Source organism: Centroberyx affinis, unplaced genomic scaffold (assembly GCF_046629955.1).
Source record: "Centroberyx affinis isolate AG114_WGS23_722 - 3 ecotype Tasmania unplaced genomic scaffold, CSIRO-AGI_Caff_v1 ptg009928l_1, whole genome shotgun sequence".
Classification (NCBI taxonomy): Eukaryota; Metazoa; Chordata; class Actinopteri; order Beryciformes; family Berycidae; genus Centroberyx; species Centroberyx affinis.
This window is the reverse complement of record NW_027284687.1, coordinates 6727-19961: the sequence shown is the minus strand read 5'-3', so window position 1 is coordinate 19961 and position 13235 is coordinate 6727. Positions and strand designations below refer to the sequence as shown.

General features: G+C 45.5%; 1 protein-coding gene across 2 annotated transcripts; it reads left to right on the top strand.

The window, feature by feature from the left end:
- Positions 1-1996: 1996 nt before the first annotated feature.
- Positions 1997-9170, top strand: trib3 (tribbles pseudokinase 3). Of its 2 annotated transcripts, XM_071514778.1 has the most exons (5): positions 1997-2799; positions 4248-4526; positions 4686-4978; positions 6234-6679; positions 6770-9170. In XM_071514778.1, exons 2-5 carry the CDS (start codon positions 4248-4250, stop codon positions 6814-6816), a joined length of 1065 nt encoding a protein of 354 aa, XP_071370879.1. In that variant the 5' UTR covers positions 1997-2799; the 3' UTR covers positions 6817-9170. The 2 variants fall into 2 exon arrangements, with proteins under 2 accessions (XP_071370879.1, XP_071370878.1); XM_071514777.1 differs by having other exon boundaries at positions 6234-9170.
- Positions 9171-13235: the final 4065 nt, after the last annotated feature.

The window sequence follows — 13235 nt, the reverse complement described above, 5'->3', positions numbered from 1 at the left end:
TCTACCCTACTCTACTCTACCCTACTCTACTCTACTCTACCCTTTCCTACCCTACTCTATCCTACTCTACCCTTCCCTACCCTACTCTACCCTTCCCTACCCTACTCTCTCTACTCTACTCTACCCTACTCTATCCTACCCTTCCCTATCCTACTCTACTCTATGCTACTCTACCCTTCCCTACCCTACTCTCTACTCTACCCTACTATATCCTACCCTTCCCTACCCTACTCTACCCTACCCTTTCCTACCCTACTCTATCCTACTCTACCCTTCCCTACTCTACTCTACCCTTTCCTACCCTACTCTACCCTTTCCTACCCTACTCTATCCTACTCTACCCTTCCCTGCCCTACTCTACTCTACTCTATCCTACCCTTCCCTACCCTACTCTACTCTACCCTACTCTACTCTACTCTACCCTACTCTACTCTTTCCTTCCCTACCCTACACTACCCTACTCTACTCTAGCCTTCCCTACCCTATTCTACCCTACTCTACCCTTCCCTACCCTACTCTACCCTTTCCTACCCTACTCTACCCTTCTCTACTCTATCCTACTCTACCCTTCCCTACCCTACTCTACTCTACCCTACCCTACTCTATCCTACCCTTCCCTACCCTACCCTACTCTACCCTTCCCTACCCTACTCTACTCTACTCTACTCTAGCCTTCCCTACCCTACCCTACTCTACCCTTCCCTACCCTACTCTATCCTACTCTACCCTTCCCTACCCTATTCTACCCTTCCCTACCCTACTCTGCCCTTCCCTACCCTACTCTACCCTATTCTACCCTTCCCTACTCTACTCTACCCTTCCTTACCCTACCCTACCCTACCCTACTCTACCCTTCCCTACCCTACCCTACTCTACTCTACCTGACACGTAGACTAAAGTGAATCCATCCCGCATACTTCTGTCAAATCTTGCCTGACTGTTTACCTGAGCACCTGGCACTGTTTGAGGATGATATATTGAGGTAAATATTTGACATGAAGGAGCTTTAATAAAAGATCAATATCAGCCTCTGACCTGCAAGAGAGAGAGAATAGATGTTTCATCTGTATGTGCAATAGTTTGCTCTGATGAGTCTCAGTTGATATTTATAGTGAATGTTGATGTGAAGACTGTTGTGTACTACTGAGCACTGCTGAGTACTGCTGTGTAACATTAACAAGGATTACTTACTGTTGAATACACATGAACAACAGCATTAACCAATGTTATGTTGTTATACATGTTTGTTAATAATGTTAACTAATGTGTTTACTAATATGAATTCAACATGAATAACAACATTAACAAAGATAAATGCACAATGAAAAACTGCATAAATAATGTTATACATAATTGTTATTAATGTTAACTAATGTGTTTAATAACATCAATTAAGCATGAACAGTGACATTAAAGATTACGTTTTTACATTTTATGGTATTTCCTTTAGTGTAACTATAATGTTCCCTTAATACTCATGTAATACTTCTGCAGGGACTTACACTGTCTGTAGTACTCAGCAACGAGTTGAAGGTACTTTTTTTTTAATCTCCTATAGAAACCATGTAATATTCCTCTAATATAGTGACTTACAGTGTGTGTACTCAGTAATAAGTTTAGAGTGACCTCATTGTACTTTATGGTATTATTATGTCCTATAGTATCACTATAATATTCCTATAGGACTTTATCTATACTTTCAGTTCATATACAGTATATTGTTGTGGTATTTCTATAGTATTCCTCTAACATGTATCATAGGATTCCTACAGTTCTGTCTGGTGAAGTCTGTTGCAACACAGACATCTGATTACACTGTACAGCTCAGCCTGCCGCGCGTGCGCTGTGTGGGTGTGTGTGTGTGTGCTGATGACCGAACAAGATAGGATTGCAACATGCGAGGCTCCGCCCCTCCTGCATGACGACACCGGCAGAGGAAACCTCGCAACCACACACACACACACACACACACACACACACACACGGAGCTGTATTTATCCAGCAGCAGACAGCTGAAGCGGGTTTTTCTGTGTGACGCTCAGAGGATTAAACTTCCCGTCTGTCTGCCGGACTTCCAGCTGATCTCCGGTCAGTTCGGTCAGCTGTCTGCCGGAGGAGCCTCGCCATGGAGCGGACACACACAGGCAGAGGGTCCGGAGCGGTCTGGAGGTTTTGGACTCTGAACTGAAACTTCACTGAGCAGCTCGTCTGGTTTTCGGGCTCAAGCGGCATCGCGTTTCATCTTTAAGACAACCGGTTTATTTCCACTGAAGTCTGCTTTGATACAGAGAGATGGATCATACAACTAAAAACTAAAAACTAAAAACTACTGACTGACTGTGTTGCGCAACTGAAGGGAGAGAGAGAGAGAGAGGGAGAGACAGAGACAGACAGACAGACAGACAGAGAGAGAGAGACAGACAGACTGAGAGAGACACAGAGAGAGACAGAGAGAGACAGACTGAGAGAGACAGACTGAGAGAGACACACAGAGACAGAGAGAGAGAGAGAGAGAGAGAGAGAGAGAGAGAGAGAGAGAGAGGGAGAGAGAGAGCAGCAGTTCCAGTATCCTGAGCTTCAGCTCCAGTCGGAATTGAACTTCATTTCCAAACCTTCAGAGATCAGATCTGATCTGGGATCCGATCTGTGGGACGACCTGACTCCAAACACTACCAGACAGAAGAAGAAGAAGCAGCCGGACTGGAGTCTGAGATCCAGACCTGAACTGGGTTTACTGGCTGTACTGGGATCAGCAGAGTGTCTGTTGTTCTGCAGCTTCTTCTGTCCGCTCAGCGCAAGGTGAGAAACAACAAACTGACCTCAGATCAGCTCAGCCTCCATATGGAGAGAACAAGTTCAGTGTCTTTTAATGCCATTTATTGTGTGTGTGTGTGTGTGTGTGTGTGTGTGTGTGTGTGTGTGTGTGTGTGTCAGGGAAACTCAGAGAGGAGACAAAAATGAGAGTTTTAGTGTTTTTTCCTGGATCACACTACACTCTAATCCGTTCTTTTTCAGTTTGTTTGTAAGTCATTCTGAAGGTGTGTGTGTGTGTGTGTGTGTGTGTGTGTGTGTGTGTTGGGGGGTGGGGGGTGACGTCGTCGTGGTGACGTTGTGACTCAGGGTGTTTCACCAGACTGAAAGTGGTGTTGGCCAATCGGCGTCATGACGACCGCAGGCCCAGACACTTTACACTGCTGAGAGGAGGAAGTGATTCACACACACACACACACACACACACACACACACACACACACACACACACACACACACACAGTCCTGCTTTCATCAGCAGCAGCTGTTTGGTTTTTCATGGTTTCTGTGTGAGAGAGAGCGAGAGAGAAACTATTATTACACTGTTGTAATGTGTGTGTGTGGTGTGTGTGTGTGTGTGTGTGTGTGTGGTGTGTGTGTGTGTGTGTGTGTGTGTGTGTGTGTGTGTGTGCAGGAGGCGTGGACTGTATTTACTGCCTGTATAAATTGTATAAAGTGTTACGTAATGATGCAACCTTCTGAAAGCTGAAGGCAGCGTGTCATCTTACAGGATGTTGCATCATGAAGCCTATAGACACTTTACTGCCGATACTGATCTGAGGTCAGCAGTTCGCTTCCACCTGAATCACTCACTCTGTTCAAACTGATTTTCTGCAGCAGCTCAGATGGAGTTTGATACAGAAAATGTTTCAGCGAACATCACCGGTAAACGGCATTCTGGGAAACGTAGTAAATCCAGAAGCAGCCGAGGCAGGCTGAGGGAAACTGCTGAATGTGTTCAACATCAGTTTTCCTTTATTTTGTGTTTTATTGAAGTAAATAAAACTGCGAGCTGATATTTCCAAAGACGAGTTCATCCTCAAAACTGTTTAATATTCCAGTATGACATCAGACACAAATGTTTTAGTGTCTCCAGAGACATGAGTGAGGGAAACTCTTTGTTCTGCTGTCATGCTGCACAGACTCTTACTTTCCTCTGGATGTTCTGTTTATCTCCATTTACTTTATTTATATTCTATGTTTCTGTTTCCTGTTACTATGACCCAGCTTCCCCACAGAGATTATGAAGTTTCATCTTCTTGGTATAAATCAAAGTTCTGATTATTATTGTGATTATTACTTCTCACATCGCAGGTTTGACTCCGGCTCGTCCTCTTCAAAGTTCAAATTCCATTAAAAAATAATGTAAAATCACAAAAAAATTAATCTTCAAATATAATTAACCTGATGATGTCACTTGTCTCCTCCAATCCTAGATGAGTGGAGGCGTGGCCACAGCCAGGTCTCAGGTGTGTCTGAAGAGGCTATTGGACGAACCCCAGGACCACTTCCTGAAATGCAAACGACCCTGTCTGGCTCCGCCCCCTTCCTGCCCCGGCCTATCGCCTTGCCTCAGGCCCAGGACCCCTGCCCCTCAGCCGACCCACAGCCAATCCCTGTCCAACATCGGGCCTTACTTCCTGGTTGAGCCCTGCGAGGGGGCGGAGACTTACCGGGCCGTGCACACACACACACAACAGCAGTACACCTGCAAGGTAACACACACACACACACACACACACACACACACACACACACACACACACACACACACACACACACACACACTCACACAATGCAACTTTCAACCTGAGTCGACATAGTAACCGTTCCCAGCTTACCCTAACCCCCCTCCTGGTTGTCATGGTTACCAGGTGCTGCCTCTGCTCGGGTACCAGGAGCGCCTGGCTCCGTACGCCCGGCTCGGTCGCCACGACAACATCTGCGGCCTGTCGGACGTGGCGATCGGCCGGGACAGCGTCTACGTCTTCCTGCCCCGTCACCACGGCGACATGCACGCGTACGTGCGCGGCAGGAAGCGCCTGGGCGAGGAGGAAGCCGCCCGCCTGTTCAGACACATGCTGACCGCCGTGACGCTCTGCCACCAGCAGGGGGTCGTCCTGAGAGACCTGAAGCTGCGCAAGTTCGTCTTCACCGACACGCACAGGTCCGTGTACTAGTACTAACACTAATACTGCTACTAACACTAATGCTACGAATACTACTACTACTACGAATACTACTACTGCTACTAATACTACTACTGCAGGGAGGGATTCAGTAACCGTGTCCTTTGGGGACCGAACACGATGACCGCAGATTTATTAGCTGCAAGAAGTTTTCAGACATCCAGAACTTTGTCAGCTAGACAGTCTTTAAAGGAATAGTTCACCCAAAAATGAAAATCCTGTCATCATCTCCTCCCCCTCATGCCAAATGGTGAAATGTGTTAGTCCATATAACACACAGGGAGGCTGCAGCACAGCTTGGTAGCAGCCTTCTCCAAAACAACTGAAGTCAATGGGGACCTGTTCTTTAGAGCTCCAAAACAAAAACAGACAAACAATCACACTGTGAATAGAAAGACCTAGACACCATTATTTGTTGCAGATCAATCAGCTGTAGTTCAGATTTGCACTAAATGATGGTGTAAATATACTGTAGGTCTTTGTGGAACTCTGAAGAACTGGTCCCCACTGACTTCAGTTGTTTTGGAGAAGGCTGCTATGGAGTTGTGCTGCAGCCTCCCTGTGTGTTATATGGACAAACTTCACCTGAGTTTCACCTGCATGAGGGGGAGGAGATGAGGACAGGATTTTCAGTTTTGGGTGAACTATTCCTTTAAGTGAATCAAGCCCTAAAGTGTTAGCCGGGTTAACTGGTAAATAAAGCTGAGTGTCGTCAGCATAACGGTGGAAAGAGATGAGATGATTTCTAATTATGTGACCGAGTGGGAGCAAACAGAGAATAACAGAGGATCCAGAACGGAGCCCTGGGGAACACCTGAGGAGACAAACTCAAACTACTACTACTACTACTAATACTTACACTACTACTACTATTGGTAGTACTACTTCTGCTAATACTACTGTTATTTACTTCAACTAAAGCTAGTACTGCTCCTACTAGCTCCTAGTACTACAACAACTACCACTAGTCAGAGGTTGTTAAGGTTAGAAAAGTTGACAAGAAAATTTACCTCAACTACAGTCCAGGAGCCACTGAGCAAGGCACCTGGCTACTGGCCAGCTCCCAGCGTGTGTGTGTGTGTGTGTGTGTGTGTGTGTGTGTGTGTGTGTGTCTCTGTGTGTGTGTGTGTCTCTCTGTGTGTGTGTGTGTGTGTGTGTGTGTGTGTGTGTGTGTGTGTGGACCTGGGTTAGCCTGAATAAAGTCTGAACAGTTGAATGTGATGTTTCCTTCAGGACGCGGCTCGCTCTGCAGTCTCTTGATGACTGCGTCCTTCTCCATGGCGACCGTGACGACTCTCTGACGGACAGACACGGTTGCCCCGCCTACGTCGGCCCCGAGCTGCTGACCAATGGGAACGCGTCTTACTCTGGCCGCGCCGCCGACATCTGGAGCCTGGGCGTGTCTCTGTACACCATGCTGATTGGACGATACCCGTTCCAAGACACGCAGCCCGCCGCGCTATTCGCCAAGATCCGGCGCGGGGCTTTCAGCCTTCCTGATTGGCTGTCGCCACAGGCCAAGTGTCTGATTGGCTGCATGCTGAGGAAGTCGCCTGCTGAGAGACTGGAGGCGTCCGAACTGCTGATGCACCCGTGGCTGACTAACCCCTACACACACACACACACACCGCCTCACAACACACACACACCACAGCACAACACACACACACCGCCTCACAACACACACACACCACAACACAACACACACACACCGCCTCACAACACACACACACCACAACACGACACACACACACCTCTACATACTAAGCAATGCAATGACGACCAGGTGGTGCCGACATTCACTGAAAAATCCTAACATACACACACACACACACAGACACACAGACACACACACACACACACACACACACACACTACTATAGCAGAGTTGTGTTTGCTGTTGATCCTGGATTACTTGACCCTCTGGTGCCTTCCTCCCTCTCTCATGTTTACACTTCCTGGTTCCTTGACTGATTCTGGCCAATTAGGGGCTAGCAAGCCTGGAGTCAGCCAATAGGGTGCCTTCTTCAGAATGTGTGTTTAGTACCTCAGTTACAGTGGATGTAAATAAAAAAGTTTTAAAAACAGTTCTGGTCCTACGGTTGTTAAATTCCATGCTGTTGTCAAGGAAACCATTTTGTTGTCAGCGTTACCTACTCTGTTCTGGACCAATAGTAACGAGGTCAAGGGTCAGAGGTCACAGAGGCTTTACTCAACCTGCTCCAACCAGCTGAGTCTCATGATGGAGGAACATGTGTGTTAGTGAATAAAGTGTAAATGTGTGTGAAGCAGCCAGAAGCAGAGAGCAGCTGAGTCAGCTTGTTGTGGTGTGGCTGTAGATCCATTCAGTAACGTTCTCAGTAAAAGTGAATAGTGTGATAAGGTGGATTTGTTTCCAAATGTAGGTTACTGTGACACAGTAAACTGTCTTGTCTTTAGCCCTAGTCTCTACTCCAAAACATGAAGAGTTGTAGCTTGAGAAGAGTCAGCTCAGCTAACCTGAACAAACTGTTAGCTAGCTAACTAGCCAGCAAACACACTGATGTTAATGTGAACACGCTAACGCTAGCTGCTACTAGCTACGTTAGCTAGTGTGCTAATCAGATGTGTTAACAACAAGACAGTGATGGTTAGCTGACCAGATGCTATGGTTAGCTAGCTAAATAGCCAGCAGGCTAATTTAGCAAAGACACTGATGCTGATGTCTAATCAAAGCTGAAGTGGTTGTTGTGGTTGTAAACACTCAAGGTCCAGGACTCCAGATTCAATACAGAGAAGCATGTTTATTAAAGTCTTGAGCTTGGTGTTTCACATAGCCACAGCTTCACCAGGCTCCTGTAAAGCACAGGATGTCAGGTATATAAAGTAAGTAGGAAACGTCATTTCATTGCCTAATTTGCATAAATAATCCAGTTAACATTACAGTGACAAAGCCCCGACAACAAGTATTCAACCTTCTCACACAGCAAATTGTGTACAAAATATAAATGCATATAGAGACTACATCAGTATAATATTAGAGGTTACATATAGCAGACATGCTAAGATATAAGTGTTTAGTCACCTAGTATCCACCAGCACAACAACAGGCCCATTTCACCAACATGGCTGACGCTCTTCAGGTTATTGATCGTTTTCACTACTGGCAGCAACTTCCTGCCTCTGACTCTGATCACTGATTAGTGTTTCAACACAACAAGCTGCTGTGACTTTCTGTTCAGACTGCTCTGCTATAAACAGATTTGATCGAGGGTCACAACATGCTAACAGACCAGAAACTACCGTTAGCCTTGGTTAGCCAGTTAGCATTTAATGGTAAGAACCGATCTATTCTGTGATGTGGAAGTGCATCGGCCATGTTTGTGAAAAGGGTCTAAAACAGGGAAGGTTAACGGCCCCCTGAAAGTGTTCATCTTCATCATCATCAATAAAGCATCCAAAATATCGTCGAAGGAACTCTATAGAAGCTGACATCATCACCTGGCACCAAGGATCAGCCAATAACAGATGGAAACTGCAGTAGCATACTTTTAACCATTAGATGGCAGCAAACCAACAAAAGTGGTCTAGGGTTCAGTTCCTCTGTAAGAACAAACCTAATCTGAGAAGGTTTTTTCTTTTGTTTTTTTTTGTTTGGTCTTTGTTTTTTTTATGTTTGGAGGATTAATAGAGTTGTCAATCAGTCAATCAGTCTGTCTGTCAGCAGCAAAGCTCAAAAACTTCTGAACAGTTTGGCATTGAGCCAAGAAACAACTGATCATATTTAGTGGTGATCTGGACAGATCATCAGTTTCTATTCAGAACTAGGAACAGAGACTTGATTCTAAATCCTCAGGGAAGATTACAGGGTGAAGTGAGGAACGCTGGAGGATGGTTCAGTGTTAGTGAGCTGGATCTGTGTCTTCTAGTTCTGATTTAAATAACTGTCTGTGGTGTGAGGAGTGACATCATCCTCATACTGTCTCTCACGGTCTAGTCAGTATAAAATAACACTGAAATGAAGCTGCTGCTGCTGCCGGGCCGTCCTGGAACCCTCTCAAGGACTCCTTGCAGGTCCCCGAACCCCAGTTTGGGAACCAGGAAACAGCAGCCTGAACCGGTCTGAGGTCACACGATGCTCCTGTCTGTCTGTCTGTCTGTCTGTCTGTCTGTCTGTCTGTCTGTCTGTCTGTCTGTCTGTCTGTCTGTCTGTCTGTCTGTCTGTCTGTCTGTCTGTCTGTCTGTCTGTCTGTCTGTCTGTCTGTCTGTCTTCAAAATGTCATAACACTGTGTTGGAGTCTGTTGTCCTGTACCACGTCTGTCAGTCTGGAGAAGAAAATAGATCTGATTTCTGAACTGATGTTATTGAACTAATGCAGTTTATCAGACTTTATCAAACTGTGTGTGTGTGTGTGTGTGTGTGTGTGTGTGTGTGTTAAATAAGATGTACGATGTAGACGTTGACATGCTGTTAGGAAGCGTCCAGCGTCAGCATCAGTCAAAACATCTCCAAAAAACTCTCCGAAAAAGACTTTTCCAGGAACTGAGAAAGATTTTTTTCCCATCAGCTTTTACTCACATTTAATATTTATTAATATATTTTCACGCCACTGGCTCGGTGCCAAAACCAGGAAATGTTTCTAACCGTTTATCATCTGCAGGAGAAAATGATTCCTGTCAGTTACAGCAAGTAAAGGCAACGCTGGAGATCTGGAGATCTGGACGCTTCTGACTGAAGGGATTCAGTTTCCATGCTGCAGCTGAATCAGATCACAACACAAACACAATTATTCTCACAGATGCACTTTTGTAAAATCAAAGTATTTTCTTGTTGCCAGTAAAAAGATAAAAACAACAGAAAGCTGCTGTGACTTCTGTCTGATCCTGTAAAGACCAGAGGCGGGGACTCGAGTCACATGACTTGGACTCCAGTCAGTTTTAATTGCTTGAGACTTGACTTGATGCATGAAGAGAAGACTTGGGACTGGACTTGACTTGGGTTCTGGTGACTTGAGACTTGACTTGACTTGGGTTCTGGTGACTTGGGACTTGACTCTGACTTGTACTCTGATGACTTGAAAAGGTTTCTAAAGTCTTGACTTGAGATCTTGTGTTTGTGTAAATGACTTAGATTGAAAGTGATGAGATTTGTTCCAGCAGACGACTGAATTTAAATTCTGTTTTCTGAATTTGTATGGAATGATTGAATTTATTGAAGTTGAAACTGATTATAGAAATCAAACTCATGATGCTCTTACCAAGTTTTTATCCTATTAAAACCATATTGCATTGAAAAGTCCTAGATATTTAGTTTTCTTTAAGATATTAAATTGATACTGGACTCTTGATTTGGTTTGACTTGACACTCAAGTCAAACCTTGATTTAGACTTGAGACTCGACTTGAGCCTCAAGACTTGAGACAGACTTGGGACTCGAGTGAAGTCGACTTGGTCACACAGCAAAGGAGGCAAAACTCCACATTTACATTTTAGTCATTTATCTGATGTTCTCCACAGTGAATTACACTGAAGTCAACAGTAGAATCAGCTTCAACTCTGACATCATCAGCAACATCACAGCAACCAGCAGTGAGGAGGTCAAAGGTCAGAGAGGGAACAGATTCTGACTGTTGACAGAAGAGACTTACCTTGTGAGGCAGCTGGATTCGCGAGATCACGATCACGCGAGAATCCGTCTTGCCAGGCTTCAAGTTCTGTGTTTGTGGCCGAACCGCAGCGGTGCGGACCAATCAGCGTCTGTGAGGGCAGCTAGGGGCGGGGCTTAGGTGTGGCGACAGCGCGAAGCGACTGTTCGTTCAAAAAAAAAACATGGCGGCTCCTAAAGAGGCTGCTTAGCGTAGGCTAGCGAGAGGATTTCTTCACTGAAAGAGCAAAGAACGGCACTGAAGGCTTTTCTGGATGGAAAAGATGTTCTCGCTCTTCTCCCGACCGGCTTCAGCAAGAGTTTGTTTATACGGTTCGTCGAGCTGATCGGTTGAAGTTAGCCCGTGATAGACGGTGACAGACAGATGGTTCATCCAATCACCTACCAAGTATTTTTTGGAAGTGCCTGACCTTTTCCAAACAGTTTCCAAGGACGACTTCCCAGATGGTTCTGTGTAACAAACCATCTGGCAAGTCAGGTTAAGAAGAGATGAGAAGAGAAATAAAAGGCTGGGATATGAGGCTGATCGCACCATCAGAGCCACCAAAACCAGATTTGATTGGCCGCAGGTCTCTGGCCCCGCCCACCAATCACACGCAGCCCAGCTGCAGAGCGACATGACACAGTGGTACAGAGGAAAGTTTCCCCCGTAAAAATCAGACGTAAAAGTGTAAAAAAAAAAAAAAAAAATCCGGTTTACAATCCTGTAAATTTACAGAACTGACTTCTGGTTTTAAATTTGTTTGTTTATGATTCGCTCCACACAGCAGCTGCTGCGGCGGGGATCGACCCTGTGAGCTTCTGGTGACAAGACAGACTCCCTGACCACCGGGCTGTGCTGCCGACCAATCAGAGCAGAGCATGACAGTCACATGATCTGAAACCTGTGGTCAGTTTCCTGCTTACACCTCAAGACCTTTCCTGATTGGTCAGCCTCTACTGATAAATTCAGCACAAAACTAATCCTCCAATCAGAACTTAAAACTACAATAAATTACAACAAACTTGATTTGGTCGGCACACCAGAGGTAGAAAATACTTCACAGCTGAGCGGACAGTTTTTTTCTGTAGTATTTACTCTCTGAATGCTGACAGTCTAACCATATATGGAAATATTTTCTACACAAAAACACATGAACAGTTTTCACATGGAGTCTTTACTACAAACTTCAGTCAGTAACAGTTTCACAGTGAGAAGTCTGGACTTCATGAAAACCTCTCATACAACATGTAGTACTGACACAGTATTCATGTAGTACTAACACAGTATTCATGTAGTACTAACACAGTATTCATGTAGTACTGACAGTATTCATGTAGTACTAACACAGTATTCATGTAGTACTGACAGTATTCATGTAGTACTAACACAGTATTCATGTAGTACTGACAGTATTCCTGTAGTACTAACACAGTATTCCTGTAGTACTAACACAGTATTCCTGTAGTACTAACACAGTATTCCTGTAGTACTAACACAGTATTCATGTAGTACTAACACAGTATTCATGTAGTACTAACAGTATTCCTGTGTATTTACAGTCTTGGTCAGTTTCTTCAGATCTTCTTTCAGACACAAACTTCAGAGCAGGAGAGGACAGTGATGTCCTGCGATGATGTCATCGTTCTCACAAATGTCTCAGGTCGACTGACTGGTTCCTGGTTCCAGACAGACTGGTTTCAGACAGACTGGTTCCTGACAGACTGGTTCCAGACAGACTGGTTCCTGACAGACTGGTTCCAGACAGACTGGTTTCAGACAGACTGGTTCCTGACAGACTGGTTCCAGACAGACTGGTTCCTGACAGACTGGTTCCAGACAGACTGGTTCCTGACAGACTGGTTCCAGACTGACTGGTTTCAGACTGACTGGTTCCTGGTTCCTGACAGACTGGTTCCAGACAGACTGGTTCCAGACTGACTGGTTTCAGACAGACTGGTTCCTGGTTCCAGACTGACTGGTTCCTGGTTTCAGACAGACTGGTTCCTGACAGACTGGTTCCTGGTTCCTGACAGACTGGTTCCTGGTTCCAGACTGACTGGTTCCAGACAGACTGGTTCCTGGTTCCAGACAGACTAGTTCCTGGTTCCAGACTGACTGGTTCCAGACAGACTGGTTCCTGGTTCCAGACAGACTAGTTCCTGGTTCCAGACTGACTGGTTCCAGACCGACTGTCACAGTCAGGAGAATCTTCTCTGATTATTGATCATTGGTCATGTTATTTGCGTCGCTGATGATGTCATCGGGGCTCCTGCCCACTCTGCGGCCTGATTGGCGGAGCAGCGGCCGGCCAATCAGGAGCCGGCGTCGGCCTCCATGTCGTCGGCGTCGTCGGCCTCGGAGCGGCAGATCTCCTCCAGAGCCAGATCTGCACACAGGAACCAGGAAGGAGAAAACCATCACCGTGACGACCAATCAATATTATCGTTTATCGTCTTCCAGCAGAAGCAGATTGTGATGAAATAAAGAGAAACAAAGTTCTGCAGACTGAGATGAGGAAACTCGTTTCAGACTTGAGGTTCCAAACATGTCAGATCGTTCTATCCTGACTTCTGTTTATGGACATTATTTTTGTCACATGACCCAGCCT

Bases quoted from the DNA above. Each gene is read 5' to 3' on its own strand.
- trib3 (XM_071514777.1), top strand. From the start codon at position 4,248: ATGAGTGGAGGCGTGGCCACAGCCAGGTCTCAGGTGTGTCTGAAGAGG. The intron at 4,527-4,685 runs GTAACACACACA...CATGGTTACCAG, and splicing joins AACAGCAGTACACCTGCAAG to GTGCTGCCTCTGCTCGGGTA. The intron at 4,979-6,233 runs GTCCGTGTACTA...TGTTTCCTTCAG, and splicing joins GTCTTCACCGACACGCACAG to GACGCGGCTCGCTCTGCAGT.